The sequence below is a fragment of the Cebidichthys violaceus genome, unplaced genomic scaffold, assembly GCF_023349555.1.
Source record: "Cebidichthys violaceus isolate CVI_PGR_0920_01 unplaced genomic scaffold, fCebVio1.0.p SCAF_287, whole genome shotgun sequence".
Taxonomy (NCBI): Eukaryota; Metazoa; Chordata; class Actinopteri; order Perciformes; family Stichaeidae; genus Cebidichthys; species Cebidichthys violaceus.
Window position 1 is genome coordinate 39423 of NW_027176469.1, and position 15578 is coordinate 55000.

The 15578-nt window shown below is 48.6% G+C and overlaps 1 protein-coding gene across 1 annotated transcript in view; it reads right to left on the bottom strand.

Moving 5' to 3' along the window:
* Nucleotides 1-2368: 2368 nt before the first annotated feature.
* The window catches only part of LOC137880553 (voltage-dependent T-type calcium channel subunit alpha-1H-like), a 15279-nt gene continuing 2069 nt past the window's right edge, over nucleotides 2369-15578 (bottom strand). Inside the window, exons 4-18 of the mRNA XM_068721963.1 lie at nucleotides 15397-15523; nucleotides 14818-14943; nucleotides 14497-14586; nucleotides 13787-14000; nucleotides 10963-11114; nucleotides 10441-10550; nucleotides 10096-10229; nucleotides 9806-9876; nucleotides 8658-8736; nucleotides 7475-7596; nucleotides 6003-6161; nucleotides 5751-5891; nucleotides 5484-5646; nucleotides 3913-4070; nucleotides 2369-3813 (exon numbers count right to left, since the gene is read on the bottom strand). Coding sequence (XP_068578064.1) covers nucleotides 2431-3813; nucleotides 3913-4070; nucleotides 5484-5646; nucleotides 5751-5891; nucleotides 6003-6161; nucleotides 7475-7596; nucleotides 8658-8736; nucleotides 9806-9876; nucleotides 10096-10229; nucleotides 10441-10550; nucleotides 10963-11114; nucleotides 13787-14000; nucleotides 14497-14586; nucleotides 14818-14943; nucleotides 15397-15523 — 3229 coding nt within the window. The 3' untranslated portion in view covers nucleotides 2369-2430. The remainder of the gene's footprint in view (nucleotides 3814-3912; nucleotides 4071-5483; nucleotides 5647-5750; nucleotides 5892-6002; nucleotides 6162-7474; nucleotides 7597-8657; nucleotides 8737-9805; nucleotides 9877-10095; nucleotides 10230-10440; nucleotides 10551-10962; nucleotides 11115-13786; nucleotides 14001-14496; nucleotides 14587-14817; nucleotides 14944-15396; nucleotides 15524-15578) is intronic.

The window sequence follows — 15578 nt, forward strand, 5'->3', positions numbered from 1 at the left end:
TGTTCTTTGCAACATGCCGATCTAACTTGAAGATGATTAAGAGAAATATAATCGGATAGTAATCTCTGATAATCTGGAAAGCGTTTGAAAGGGTTTCTGCAGGTATCGGCAAACTCTTCCATTGCTATAGTTTTGGCGCAATTTTCTCAAAATTCACTCGTCCGGTTAATCGATGACAAACGCTTTTGAACGCCCATCAACACGGACACAGTGTTAGCATGTGACATCCTGGGGCCTGTGGGGGGGTATCTGGTGCAGCATCAAAGCACTTTTTTGGTTTTCACTCAGATCACAGAGGAGTTGTGCGCGTGACATGCCGGTAAGAAAAAAAAGAAATAAAAGACGCCGACCCGGCCAGCTGCCTTTTTTTAAAAAAAACAAAGAGGAATCAGTAGTACCTCAGTAAGGTTACAAGCATGCTTCTTGTGTCACTGTGTCTAACCAGACTGTGCACAAAAATAGAATAAAATACGTATTGTGCTGTGTCAGAATAAACGTATGGCTTGGTAAGAAAACACGTCACTCGTTGCCATTCACACCTTTTTCCGAGGGTCGCGTGAGTCGATCTGCAGGAGGGAACAAACATGGCCGCTGATAAACATGGTGGAAATAAAATGGTGCGGGGGCCCGGCGAACTAATTATTGAGTCCTCAGCAGAGATGCACGTCGCCGTTCACTCTCGTCAAAAAAAAACAACCGTCGGCTCTTTTTAAATAAATCGGTGCCGGACGCCGCGAGGCGGTACCGAGAGTCGCGTGAACACCGGAGACAGGAACGCTCTCCACCGTCGTATATATATATATATATATAAAAATGGGTTTATATCATATATATATATATATATATATATATATATATATATATAGTTCTACAGTATGTACGAACACAAGAGTGTGGTTGTTTTAATGTGTGGACGTCGCTATATTTTCCACAAGTATATATTATTATTGCACTCTGGCTACACATATTTTAGTAAGTTAGTTAGTTTGGTTGTCTTTAGATGTACAGAAACACGAAGCGGTGTCGGAGCTGATCCAACAGCTGGAGAAGGGCGGCTCAGAGATTGCTGGATTTTGTCGGGTGTCGTGTATATTTTTTTCCTATATAGTCAGCAGCTCACAGATGTATTTGTTATTTCATAATTTATCTGGACAAATAAATACATCAAGTGTTTGTTTTTTTTCTGTGTTGCATAAAATGCCGTATATTTGGAAAAAAACTAACACGATTTGATTTTTTTGGAATATTAGCCACATTGCAGAGACGTCAGTATGGAAAAGAAAAACGTCGTAAAATGAATTTGGCTTGCATCACTGAGCCCGCTTCTTAAGACTGTTGTTTAGACACCAAATACATTAGAAGTCTTGAGACAAAAGCTACACGAACACGTCACATCCTGTTCTCGTCTGTCTCTTTTTCAAAATAAAACAAAAAGCCCACTCCTCAGCCTCAGCCAGCCCGTCGAGAGGAGAGGAGAGGTCGCTCTCTCGGCTTTGAAAAGAAACGTACATTCACAAGAGGACGACAGAGGAGAAACAAGCAACTTGAAATTCAAATTTTGTGTGCAAAAAACATTTTAGATCTCTATAAAAATATGTGCATATGGATAGAGCTATTTTTAATCTCACCAAATACAGTATTTTCCTTTATTTACACTGCACAGATACACACACGAACATAAACTACAGCTCTGCCCTGCTTCCCCTCTCTGTCGACGCAGGCGTAAGAAACAAGATGGCCGACTTCCGTGACAACAGATTTGACGTTACTCGCACATAGGAAAATGCAGACACGCTCACACACACACACACACACACACAAACAAACACACACACACACACACACACACACACACATCTGCTCTGATCAATGTGATCGAGGAGCAGAGGAGGGGCAAGCAGAACTTCTGTAGAAAACCTGAAGTTGCATATCCCACAATTCCCCCCCCCCCCCAACGCTCGCATCTCACAAACCACTTCTTGTAAAAAGTCAGAGGTTGTCAGCCAGACGCTGCTTCCTGATTGGCTCGCGTGGGTTTCGGGGACAGTGTGTCAAAAACTAAAAACTTTGGCTACGGAGTTAGGTGGCTTTAGTCCCGGCGTGTTATCAGTATTAGTCCCAAAACACACCATGTACAGTGGGTACTGTTAGACTGGTACAGCCTCGGTGGATCTGCTGTCCTTCGAGCTGGGTTTAGGAAGATGGATCCACCGTCTCTTATTCTAGGGCGGGACTGTACCGGCGTCTCTGCGAAAAGAACAAGTCACGTCTTTTCAGTGCTCAAAAACAACAACGGATCCTTCTCCCGGTAAACTTCTTCCTCTCATTTTCTCCCCAGCACCAATCTCTGCTGAGGTCAAGCCCCCCCCCCCCCCCCCTCGACTTCAGAGATTTAGGACCAAATTCATTCACTTCCTGAAGGCCCGATGTTCACTGGGCGGTCCTCCGATTCTTTGCACTGAACCCTGCGCCGCTTCCCAGCCTGTTGTCGAAGGGAGAAGAGCAGGTGGCCGCGTCGGCGTCCGACAGGCCGCTCATGAACCTGGACTGCGGTTGGTCGAAGGTGAACTGGGGGAGGGGGATGTACTCCCCCGCGAGCGAGGGGTGCCTCGCAGCGGGGGAGAGGGAGTGCGTCTGCGAGAAAGGCCTCGGGACGAGAGGTGCATGCGGCTGGATGAAGATGTTCGGGCTGATCGGGACGTGTGGGAGCGTGGGCGTGTACGGCCGCGCGCGCGCCGGGGTGGACGCCGGCGAGGGCGTCGGCGTGCTCGTCGGCGAGTGCGCCTGCAGCGGCGCGTGCGTGGGCGTGAGCGGCGTGTGCAGCGGGGAGTGCGTCTGCGTGCGCGTCTGTGAGTCTGCGGGGCTCAGGTCGTAGGACGGCGTCCGGCGTCTCAGCAGCATGCTGCAGTCGGACAGGTTGGGGGGAGAGGCTGTGTGGGGGTGTTCCCTCTCGCTGGGCGGGTGGATGGAAATACAAGGAGGACTCATCTTCTTCTTTCTGTGGCCGCCGCCGACCGACTGCACCCTCACAGGAAACGCCTGACCGCCTTTCTCCGACCGGTGGGCCTGACGCGCAAAGTCTTGGTCGTCGCCGGCGATGACGGGCTGCGGGAGGCAAACCTCGATTGAGTGGCGCCGCTGGTCGTCAGAGTAACCGGCGGACAGTGACGGCGGTTCGTCCGGGAAGGCGTGGTTGTCGACGCTCACGTCCTTCCTGAAGTCACGGCCCGTCGGCCCCGCCCCAAGCAGACTGAGCGCGCTCCTCGAGGAGGAGGGCGGCAGCGGGGGAGGAGGAGGAGGAGGAGGAGGGGAGGAGGTGGCGTTGGAGTTGAGAGACAGCGGGGTGGTGTAGGGGGAGAGGGAGTGGCTGCGTCCGGCCTTCCCTCTGCCCTCCTGCCCGCCTCCCTCCTCCTCCTTCCACCTGTGGCGGGCGGAGCAGGTGATGTGGTACACCTCCTCATCCGCCGGGTCGCAGAGGGACACGGCAGAGGGCGGCCGAGGCCTCCGGAGGCTGGCGGGGCGCAGGGGGAGACGCGGGGAGGGAGGCGGAGGGAGGAGAAGCGCGGGGGAAGACGGCGGAGGAGGGAGGGAAGACGGGGAGGACAGCAGCGGGTGCAGAGAGGAAGGAGAGGGGGGAGGGAAGGCGGAAGGGGAGGGTGGTGGGATAGGGAAGGCTGAGGGGGAGGAGGGGGGAGGAGGAGGCAGGGGAGATGGGGAGGAGGTGTGAGGGGAGAGGGGAGGCAGATGGACAGAGTTGGGCCTCCCCTGTTTCTCGCAACCCTGGGACTCCACCGAATCCAATTTAGCTGGCACCTGCAACATGAAAAAAAACAACGTTCCATCAATAAGTCATAATAATAATAATGACATCATCACTGTAGAAACAGGGGGGGGGGGGGGGGGGTCTCTCACCGGTCTGCGCAGGGCCCGCGGCGAGGGGCTGGGCGTGGGCGGGGCGATGCGGGGCAGGGTGAGGGGGGGAGGTTGCCGAGGGTGAACGGGGGAGACGTCCGGAACCCGGAGCAGAGCGCGGCTCTCGCACGGCTGCGAGCGGACCGACGTCACCGAGCCTGAGGGGGGGAAGTGCGATCGGATCAGCGTAAAGCGCGCACACACACACACACACACACACACACACACACACTCTCAACGCAAACGCATGCATTGTTGCAGAGACCACATGCAGATTACGGCAAACGACACACTGACTGATTCTTATTACAATTAAAAATGATCATATTTTGGGCGAGGATTACACTTTATTTTGAAAGAATATTTGGATTTCAGCAAATAAAATGCAAATAAATGTTTTTTGGTTTCTATTCATTTACAAATCTGCTGACAAAATAAAGTGAAAAATCATAATGATAAATAATAAAATGAAGTATGGATGTAATAATCTGCATTAGATCCTGGTTACAGTAGACGTCAGAGAGCCCTCGATCACGTCCAGGTAGGTGACTCTCACCACAGCTGTGAGGTTGTGTAACCGGGGTCTGAGGCGCTCTGCACCCACAGGGTCTAAAAGAACCTGAGAGTTCAGACGCTGTCACAGTAAAACGGCTTCAAAACCATCGCAGCACGGATCTGAAACGAGTTCACTTTCAGTCGGTTCTTCCGGGTCGAGCCGTAAAGCCAGTTTAAGCTTCAAAAAAAAAAGCTAACAATAGAATAAATAAACCCAAACAGCTGTGATGATCCAGTTTGTTTGGTTTGTTTTTGACAGATGTAGTTCTGTGACTTTGCAGCTCGACCGCGAAGTGAGCCGTCATTCTCCTCGAAGTGTTTTGTCGGCCGAGCAGAATGAGCCGGCGTGAAGCTTTTGCAGAGGTTCACGTGAGATCAGCTCATCCGCTGCGGTCGGTACCTTTGGACAGAGCCGGGTCTGTCCGCAGCCCGGGCCACAACGAGCCGTTAGAATCTGACTGCAGATAAAACAGTGGCTCGTCAGAGTCGTGTTCTCAGCATCTCTGTGTGTGTGTGTGTGTGTGTGTGTGTGTGTGTGTGTCTGTCGACATCTTTTACAGCGTGAACACAAAGCAGAACTGCAAACTGGACTGGCGACACGATTAAAGGGAATATCTTCATTTTGTTAGCAATTTTCCCCAATTTAGCAGGGCTAAGAAATAACATAAAATATTCTGGGTTTGGGCTTTAAAGTGCTGGGGGACCCAAGAGTCCATACAAAAATGAAATTATAGCATCAGCCAGATGTAGCTCTAACTTAGCCAAACATCTGGTCCCTCTACTGTTTTACAAAATGTACACAAAAAAAAAAGGATTACCACATTACAAAGTACTTCTATATTCTTTCACATAACATCATGTATCATGGAACAATCCTAGTCCATGTGAAGTTTATGGAATATGTTTAGCATCAGTGTCTGTTAACACACACACACACACACACACACACACACACACACACACACACACACACACAGATATTCTAAATCCTCAGCAGACGACGTGAGATGCGTTACCTGAATGCTGGTGCTGGGGACTGAGCTCCACCTCCTCCAAAGGGTAGGGGGCGCTGGCGGGCCGCACGGGCCGGAACATGTAGCTGTCGTTAGGCAGAGAGTGCATCCTGGATACGGACATCTTCCTCGACGACAGCAGGTCGCCGCACTGCACCTCCTCCTCCTGCGGGGGGAGACAGAGACCACGGAGTCCAGCAATCAGACCAAGCGTCTTTGGTGTTCTCGCGGGTCAAGTCTCCCGGACGAGTAAGGCTGCGTCCTTCCTACCTGTCCGGGTGAATGTGGACACGGCCCAACGTAGGTTCCTCCCACCGAACTGTTGTTCGAAGTTGTGCTTAGTTTGCGTTCCCTCTCCATCGCCATCTCCAAGGCGATCTCCGCATCCATCTCCGCGTCCTCTTTCGCCTCCTGCAGGAGCAGAGTGCACTTTTCACTTACCGAGACGGGACGCTAACACGCGTTAAGCTACTCGGACGCCGTCTCAGGTACGAGTCCTAAGCCGTGAACCGGTTGCCGTACCTTGTTGCTTTCCTCCAGATGTTTCATCAAAACCGCCACGACCACGTTGACCAGCACAAACTGGGCCATGAGCACAAAAGTGACAAAGTAGATCGGAGAGACCAGGGGCAGGTAGGGGAGGCAGTGGCGCTCTAATGGATGACACTCCCTCAACGTGTCCTTAAATGAGACGAGAGACAGATTCACACACACACACACACACACAGCAGCAGTTATTACAGGTGGATGTGCCGTATCACAACGCTTTTGACATCTTATTAACTGTTGGTTCTGTAGGAGAGAATTAGAAATTTGGAAGAATCTTAAGTGTGAGTGGGATTTAACAGCTGCTGGTACTTTCCGTACCCACACGTCTACGCGCCGCAACACTTTGCTGTATGCAGAAGCAGGTCGGCACGCGTACAACCGGCCTGACAATAACCGGAAAACAGCTCCGTTCACACACACACATATATATATATATATATATATATATATATATATATATATATATATATGTGTGTGTGTTTAATCTGCACATAATGAATGAATGAAGAACTTCTATCCTGCATGACACGCCAGCGGTTCACACTTGAGGGTGATTCCAGGTCAACAGGTAAACATCACATCGGCGATGTGGCATTAATTAAGGCAGCATTACTTTACATCTACCGTTTGTCTCCTCCTAGAATGAAAGGGTTCTTCCCTTTTTTTTGGGGGGGGAGGGGGGGGGGGGGAGTTTTTTCATGTTTCGATGTGAGGGTCCTGGGACAGAGGATGCCGTAAAAAGCCCTCTGAAGGAAAATTTGTGGTTTTTACATTTTGGGCTCTACAGATAAATGTAATTGTATAGACAGGAACAACAAGTGGATGGATGTTGGGAGGTTAAATAAGGAGCTACAGGTTAAACTTGCGTGGCACTGACTGGTGAGTTGTGTCAGCCCGTCCCCTCCAGGCCTCCCTCCTAAACAGCTCCTCCCCCCCCCCCCCCAAAAAAAAAAATATCATAATGAACGTAAACAGTGAATACGGCTGTTGTTAGCGCTCACAGCTGTCCCGCTAGCAGCTTGTGGAGGACTCCGATGACGAGTAATGCGTACAGGAAGGCAGGTAGCCCGTCCAATCACTGCATTCGGGTCAAATAAAATGACTGGACGGGTTCATTTCAGTCACTGTGACAGTCACTTGGTACCGGACTCTAGTCTTCTCTTTTAGTCAGAGCATTTCATTCGTGTCAGGATGTAATGAGAATTTAAAAGAAAATGTCGAAAATGTTTTTGAAGTCGATTACTAACTCGATTTTTTATGATTGCATCAGTACAACGTTTCTGTAATAGAGTAAAACTCAAGATGTGAGAGTGTTGACATTGCTCGGCTCTAAGCCACTTTATTGTTTCATAATTGGTTTTGGAGGTCATGGGATAATCTAGTCATCACATATATATACGTGTGTGTGTGTGTGTGTGTGTGTGTGTGTGTGTGAGTGTTCATACTTTCATGATCCCGTTCCAGTTGTCTCCTGTGGACACTCGAAACAGCGTGAGGAAGGCCATCCCAAAGTTCTCAAAGGTGGCGTGACGACTCAGACCCTCACACGGGTTGTGTTCAGTGCACTCTGGTCGACACACAAAACACGGACGGACGTTATGAACACGCATCGCGCGGCAGACGTGCGAACGATTCGCACGGTTGTCAGCGCTCCCGCTAAGGAAGTCCTGCTGCCGACGACTGAACCCACAAACGTCTCCATCGGTGTCAGGGTCGATCTGACGGACCGGCTCTCTCACACCAACCACCAAAAAGCTCAAACGAGTGGAGGCCTGTACTAGATTTCTTTAAAGTTATTGGTAACGTTTCATGGGAAATATAAAAAAAAAAGCAGGAATGAGGTGCGTTTTCAATGTAACGAGGTCATCAGTGTGAACTTCCTGCAGTGTAAAAATGTCCAAGTGAGGAGGCAGCGAAAGAACCTACTGTAAAGAAACACCGCACTGGAATATTCTCCACCAAAACTGCTGCAACACAATATGATTCACTCCCGCAGCTTTTTTTAAGCCCCGAAAAACAGGATTTTAAAAACGAGGCACAGAACGAGGGGGGGGGGGGGGGGCGTTTCGACACATCCAGGAGCTTTTGTCAGTGGCTTGACAAAAAAAACAAAAACACAGCAAAAAGAAAAAACGGAGAGAGGGTTTTTAACTCTCCAAAAACAGGGGGGGGGGGGGGAGGGACAGACATCCTTGAGCATTCCAATCGCATCGAGCGGAAGAGAGCGACCTCTTCATCACCAACTTGTTTCCATTCTGTCCTCCCAGAATGCCTCTTTGCTAATCCTCTTCCCTCACACGTTGCTGAGTTGGATGGAGCCGGCCTATTTGAGGGAGCGGTACGTAAATAAATGGGATCATGCAAATGTGATGTTTTCTTGTTAGAGAGCAGGTCTCTGATGTGAGAGTGGAGGGGAGAGAGAGAGGGTGGGGGGGAGCGAGGATTCAACGCAGACAGTTCGGGCGACGTAAAATGTTGCTGTAAGTCGTGACTGAGGTAGTAATGACTGGATTTAAAAATCCTTTTCTGCTGAAGCCTGAAGACCGTGCTGTGTGTGTGTGTGTGTGTGTGTGTGTGTGTGTGTGTGTGTGCGTGTGTGTGTGTTTTTGCCAGGAGTGTGTGACTGACCCAGTTTGCCAAAGAGCTCCACTCCCAGTGCAGCGTAGATGAAGAAGAGCAGCATGAAGAGGAGGCCGAGGTTTCCCACCTGGAAACGAAAAAGCGCACGTTTTAAACGGCCCCTCAAACCAAACCCCAGTGTGAATCCGGCTCGTTTAACGCCGCACGGAACAGGAGACATTAGGATCGATTGGGATTATTGTAAACGATGCTACATGAATGGGAATAATACCGTTTACAAAAAAATGTCCTGCACCTAAATGGACCTTTTTGCTGTTCGAGACATTACTGCAAATACTGGGGGCGACACACATTAGCAAAACATTAACGAAAACCTGCATTTACATAACACCTGAATGTGTGTTTTTCACACAGAAGGACTACATGGATAAACTACAGCGTAAAAAAAAAATAAGAAGAAATCACAGAAAGCCTTTTTTTCTATCAATCAGCAGTTATTGAGAGCAGCTTTCTCCTCAATCCGGCGACGCTATAAACAAACAGTAATCATGAACGACTTCTCGGGCAAACCCTGTGAACTACATGCACTTCCTGTGATTACATTTACCTCCACTAAGCTGTACTTGTGTCCGCCCCGCGCCCCGCGCCCCCCCCGGTGGTTACATCTGTACCCCTTGACATTTAGAACAAATGCAGAATAACGGAGTCCGTCACGCGCATCGCGATCTTTCGGGGGGCAAGCTGCTGTTTTGACCTCTCAGAAATGTGCCGGGAGAAAGAGAGACCTCAGATAGTCCCGCAAACATCCAGGGACAATCCTTTAAAATATGTTGTTCATCTGCACCATCCACTCCTGACAGATCTGAGCCCATAAGACACAATACTGGTACTTTATTACCATTTTGTTTATGTGTTTGGCATCTATTAGAATGCATATTTCATAAAAAAAAAAGAGAAAATGGACTGCTGAGTTCAGTTGTAGGGGAAGGAGAGACATTTCTAGAGTCAGAATAAACATGTTGTAATGTGGACGGATGTGACTCGAGTCAATTATTCATCAAAAAAGCTTAAATGTTTCAGAGGGCTCTCTATTCCCGAACAAAAACTTTCATATTTGCCCCATATTCCAAAAAACAAACAAACAACGAAAGCAGAGCCCCCCCCCCGCCCCCCGCACGCGCAGAGTCGGCGTCTACCTGCGGCAGCGCCTGCATGACGGTATCCAGCAGAGACCGCATCCCCGTGGCCATCTTCAGAAGCTTCAGCACTGCAGAGAGACACACACGGGAGCAACTTCATTTTGCTGCAAAATTTACAAATTTCACGGCACGACACTCGTGCGACGCGAAGGTTTGCACTTATTTGTGGAAGCCAGGAGGCGTCTGTGACTTATTGCCTCCGAACGCTGACAGAAAAGTGCTTCGCAACATGTAATTGTATACAAGATAAACAGAGAGTGTGTGTGTGTGTGTGTGTGTGTTTCTACCTCGTGCTATTCTGAGGACTCTCATGATTCTGATGATGGTTGGATTTATGGGCAGCGCCGCGCTCATTTTCAGCTCCTCCAGGGTGATGCCCATGATGGACAGCGCCACTATAGCTATATCCAGCTGATTCCACCTGAACACACACACAAAAAAAGAGTCATTTACCGAGCATTACCCACAATCCCCTTCAACTGTACCGAGAACAAGAGGCCACTAAAGTACGGCGTGAGGAGGCTGTGGATGTACTCGTGGAGCAGGAGGTACTATTTCACACCGCATGCGTCGCAATTAGGAAACACTGACAAATATGAAATGGCAATGAGGACCAGATGTCACCGCGTTACCTGTCTTTGAAGAACCGTTGTATGCCGAAAGCCGAAAGTTTGAGCAGGGCCTCGACGACGAAGATGCAGGTAAACACGTAGTTACAGTACTTCAGAACCTCCACTAAATACTGGACACACACACACACACACACACACACACACACACACACACACACAGATAATTAGTTGATCTCTCATATATTAGATGCTTTTTCAATTTCAGTGGCGACACTCAATTATTTATAATCTCTAATTAAAAAAATCAACAGCTTTTACTTTGAGTGGAAATAATAAAAATTAATGTTTGGATGTTCTATTGCTGCCCGAGGGCAAATTAAAAAATCAAGTTGGAGGATGTTTTGTAGGAATAAACCCCCGACGAGACTCCAGAAGAGCAACAGCTCCTCGGGAAGATGGCGGCATCTCTCCGAACACAAACAACCGTTGTTTAACCAAATATGAGTGAGGGTATTTTTGGAATCTTGCCAAAAAAAATTGCTCGCATTCGGTCCCTCCCGGTAGCTCGCTGGTAAACGTTACCTGTGGCTGATTGTAGTGCTCGATGCTCATGGTGAAGACGTTGATGCAGATGATGAAGGTGATGAAGAGGTCCAGGTAGTGGCTGGTGCACAGCCTGTGGATGGACAGACGCAGGGGGGAGTAGTCCGCGTAGTAAGGCCTCTGCTTGGCCTCTGGAGCACAACAAACACACACACACACACATGAACCAACATCAGAACACGGACGGGTTAGAGCAGAACTGTGAGCGATGGCAATAGTACACTGTGTCCAGTGGTGTGCACTGGGAGGTGCAGGGGGGGGCCAAGGATGGGGAACCACCACAATGTTCTCTTCTCACACTCTTATTCTATCAAGACTTGCTTGGTCCTCAACGGCATTTGCTGACGTTTACTTCTCTATTGAGTCCCGACTGTGGTGGGGTCCCTGTTTCCCATCTGCCCAGGCCCCTCACACGGTCCGTGCACATCACTGCCCGCATGACATGATCACGGAAGAGAGGACATGAGAGTCACAGCTAAGCTACGATATTCATTTTAGAATTTGAAAAAACGGGATTTAAATGTATCACGTGTTGATAATAAACTGCAGTCACCTGTCGCGACGCTTTTTTCCTATCTTTTTTCCTATCTTTTTTCCTATCTTTTTTCCGCATGTTTTCGTGTGAAAATAACTAATGGGGACAAGTATTTTTTTTAAATTTGGTCAGTATTGAGGGAGAACGCTGTAACTGGAACAAGGAACAAGGAAACGAGCTACAAGGAAACAAGCTGCAAGGGCAATTACACAATGTCGACGTGACGTTACGACCAATAAAAGTGCTCGCTTATTTTTTTGCTCCTTTCTGCGCCTCACTGTCTGAATATCAGGCAGCGACGGGTCCCCCCCCCCCCGCTATTTCCAGCGTTCTTCCGCCGTTTACTCCACCTCAAATACATTTGTGGCGGGCGGCCGATCGAGTTCGAAGACCTCGTCCACTTTTGCCGAAATCGTCTAAATTAACAGCAAAACAAGCATAAATGGACGTAAATGAACGCGCTCCCCCGTTGGTTTACACCACAGCCCGTGAGCTCTCGCACAATACTGGACCACTTTCAGAAATTGTCGTCCCCCCATTTGTCAGTTAGACACAAAAACATGGAGAAAAATACCATACAAGATCACTTGAAGCTACCCCTTCAAGTGATCTTGTCTTCTACCAGTCTTCATACAGACCCCTGAGCTACCCCTGAACCGGACTAAAGCGGCAGCAACATATTTCAGGAGTGCTCCTTTAACGGGAGCATTATGGCGAGATTCACTGCCTCTGTTGATGATGACGTTCCCGTCAGGGCACAGAGGTCTCCGCTATGTGTCCTGACCTACATTAAATGGGACGCCTCCATTAAAACCCTGACTGTACTTTCCTGATACGTGTCTCTCGCCTTCGAACAGCAAGCGGACTTCTATCGTGAACTCACGAGGTGGACAGAACTGCTCTTTAAGCCCCAGAAACCCTTGTTGTTTTTTTGACAAGACTGTGCACTCACATGTCCACATATGACGACCGATGATTGTATATGCGGTACGTGCATGTTGATGCCCCCCCACCCCCCCTCTCACAAAGTCCACCATGCCCTGTCTGTCTACTGCATGCTGACATGCCTTTGATGTAAAGGGTAATGGTTGAGAGGGGCTGCGCAGGTTACGTTCAACAACACTATCAGCGAGCGCTCAGTGTCTACCGGTGTGTTCTTTAACTGATTCAAATCGGCCCGTCCAACGTCGTTTCAGAACTTAGAAGTTGTAGAACACGCCTGTGGTGTTGAACGTACACCGGACGCCTCTCTGCTCTTCAATGTCACCACTACAGTCATTTTTTAAACCCCTATTCTCAAGAGTCTAAAACTTTTTTTATCTTCTCCTTCTTTCGTCTGGACCGTAAACAGTTTTAGACCAGTGAGACACGTCACCAATGCAATAACATGTAGTCGGTTATAATTTAGAGTTTGTAGCCAATAAAAGAAATCAAAGGTGCCTCTAAGCTCAACATATTACCACATTAAAAGAAGAAGTCCTTATGAAAAGACACTTTGTAGTGTGAGCATTTTGTTTCCTACAAGCTGTCACCAACAACCCTCCGTCTATAACAAACATAAGATCTTCTAACAGCTTATTTCTTCTTCTTCTTCTTTATATTTGCAGGTATAGCAGCCTGCTATGTTTCTGAGTCTGCCAGTCAAAGCGTTGTTTACAGGAAATGTCCTTCTGCCGTCCGTGTCGAGAGACGCCGCGGGGTCGGGGGGGGTTTGAACGTGCACCCCGGAGGAAAATGGCGTTTCACTGATCAAAAATTTTGCAAGCAAAATTTTCCGGAGACAACATGGAGGAAAGCAGCAACCTCGATTCGGGCTTCGCATGAGTTAATTCTTCTCGTTACAATCGGCAATAGACTTTAAAAAGCATTCAATTCATCGTTTTAGAAATGAGACGAGCGAATACTGCGTCGATGCCGCAGTTTGATCGATTAAAGAGTGAGCGTACTCATTTTTAGATAAATTAATACAAATGTCCAGTTAGGTTGGCCCGGTTTCCAAAGTTTTGCATGCGATGTTGGGGGGTGGGGGGGCTGCATTCATGCACTTACATGCATCAGACTCGAGTAGCCGACGCCTTCTGCCAGTGATCGATCACTGTTTGCGTGAGCTAGCCGGTCTTTCAGACTTCCTTACATGGAGTCTGAACACATCTCCCTGTTTTCTCTCTCTCTGTCATTCTCTTTTTTTTTTCTTTTCTTTTTTTTTGGGGGGGGGGGGGGGGTTCAGGCTCTGAAAGCAGGCAGTGCTCAGAAAAATAGACTACCGACCAGCTCCACCATTCTCCTTACTCCTGCGCTTTTTCTCTATCATTTTGAGCCTCTTCTCTTCCCGCAAGCGGGCCTCCTCCTCCTCCTGGTCCTGCCGGCACTTGTGGAAGTTCTCCACCACGACGCCGACGAACATGTTGAGGACGAAGAAGCTGACGATGAGCAGGAAGGAGATGAAGTAGAGCAGCATCCAGGGGTTGTGGTTCCTCACAGGCTGAGGGAAGAGGAAGAGGAAGAGGTGAAGAAGATGGCGCTTTACAATAGTGATAGCAGTGTTTCTCTCTTTGACTATCGACTGGGACACAAATACCACGCCGAGCTCAACGCCACTCCAACTCTGACATTGGTCGATACCGAAACTTTCAGAGCGTAAACCAATGAGACAGCTAGCTTGTTTGTGACCTTTGCCCCTTTTCTGATGATGCACCCAAACGAGCGAAAGAGCAGATTTCTTATCATCTGAAGGGGCGGATGAAGACTCCACTATTTCCGCACATTGCACTTTTTTTTTTTTTTAAGGAAATCCAAACTCTGTCTCTTTGCTTTAAAGCCCAAAGTGTTTTTTTAACGCCGGTATTTGCACTCGTCAAAGCTTCCACTGGGTAGAATAAGACCTACGGTTTGCTATTTGGCTTTTATTGCATTTGCTACACATTACAACTGAACGTGAGATGTTTGACGCCGGTTCTGCTGAGTGAGTGAATCGTCACCTGTTGGTCCACTCCCACTGCGTCCAGCCCGTCGTACATGATGTTGACCCAGCCGTCCTTACAGGACAGCACAAACAACGACATCAGAGCCTGGATGGGAGACGCAGAGAGGGAAGTCAAAAACACAAGGATGTCTCAGTGCTGACACAGCATCTTGTGCAACGTTAGCATGGGAGTTCTCCTCCCCTAGAAGATGCATGTATCCAGTGTTGAGTACTACGTGTATACCGTTCCACTGCAGGATGCAATAAAAAAGAAGACTTCTGGCAGTTTTTATTTAGTTCATTTAGTTTGTTTTCCCCTCAGTCTATTAATCCACACCTGAATCAGGTTGTCAAAGTTGTACTTCCTGCGTATCCAGCGGTAGTTGGCCTGCTGGCAGTCCGACTTGTTGGTGATGTTCTTCATGTCCAGACCTTCACAGTGGTAGAACTTCCCTTTGAACAGCTAGACGGTGAGATAAAGAGAGACGGTGAGAGAGAGAGAGAGAGAGAGAGAAAGAGAGAAAGAAGTCTGCGGGGCTATTTGCCATTCACACATTATCTCAATTAAACCGGAGCTCGCAGCTTTTTAAACATCCAACTATTAACGGCAGCAATAAAAAAAGGACATTTCATAGAGCTCATTGTTATCGGAGAGGGGTTTTTTCGGCTCGGCTAAAAGCTGGGCCCCGGGGGGTCCTGTTGTCCTTTTTCACATTTAACCCAATTGTCATTCTTTTCAAAACACACTCTTTAAGGAACAACTGCCTATTAGATATTCAAAGACACTTCCAAATCCCCCCCTCAAGCCACAATCACACATCCAGCTGCTCAACAACAGTGACATTTAAGCTGTCCTCGAGCTCAGAGAAAGCGGCGTCGTCAGTGCACCTCCACCTAGCTCTGTGCCGTCACTTACCTGAACCCCCAAGATGCCGAAGACGATGAAGAAGGCGCAGCAGATCAGGACAATGTTCCCGATGGGTCTGAGGGAGGTGATGAGCGTCTCCACGACCAGCTTCAATCCCGGAGCTCGGCTGATCACCCTGGGAAACACAAATACGGACGGAAGTTTTGTCAGTACCGGCACGGGTAGTCCAG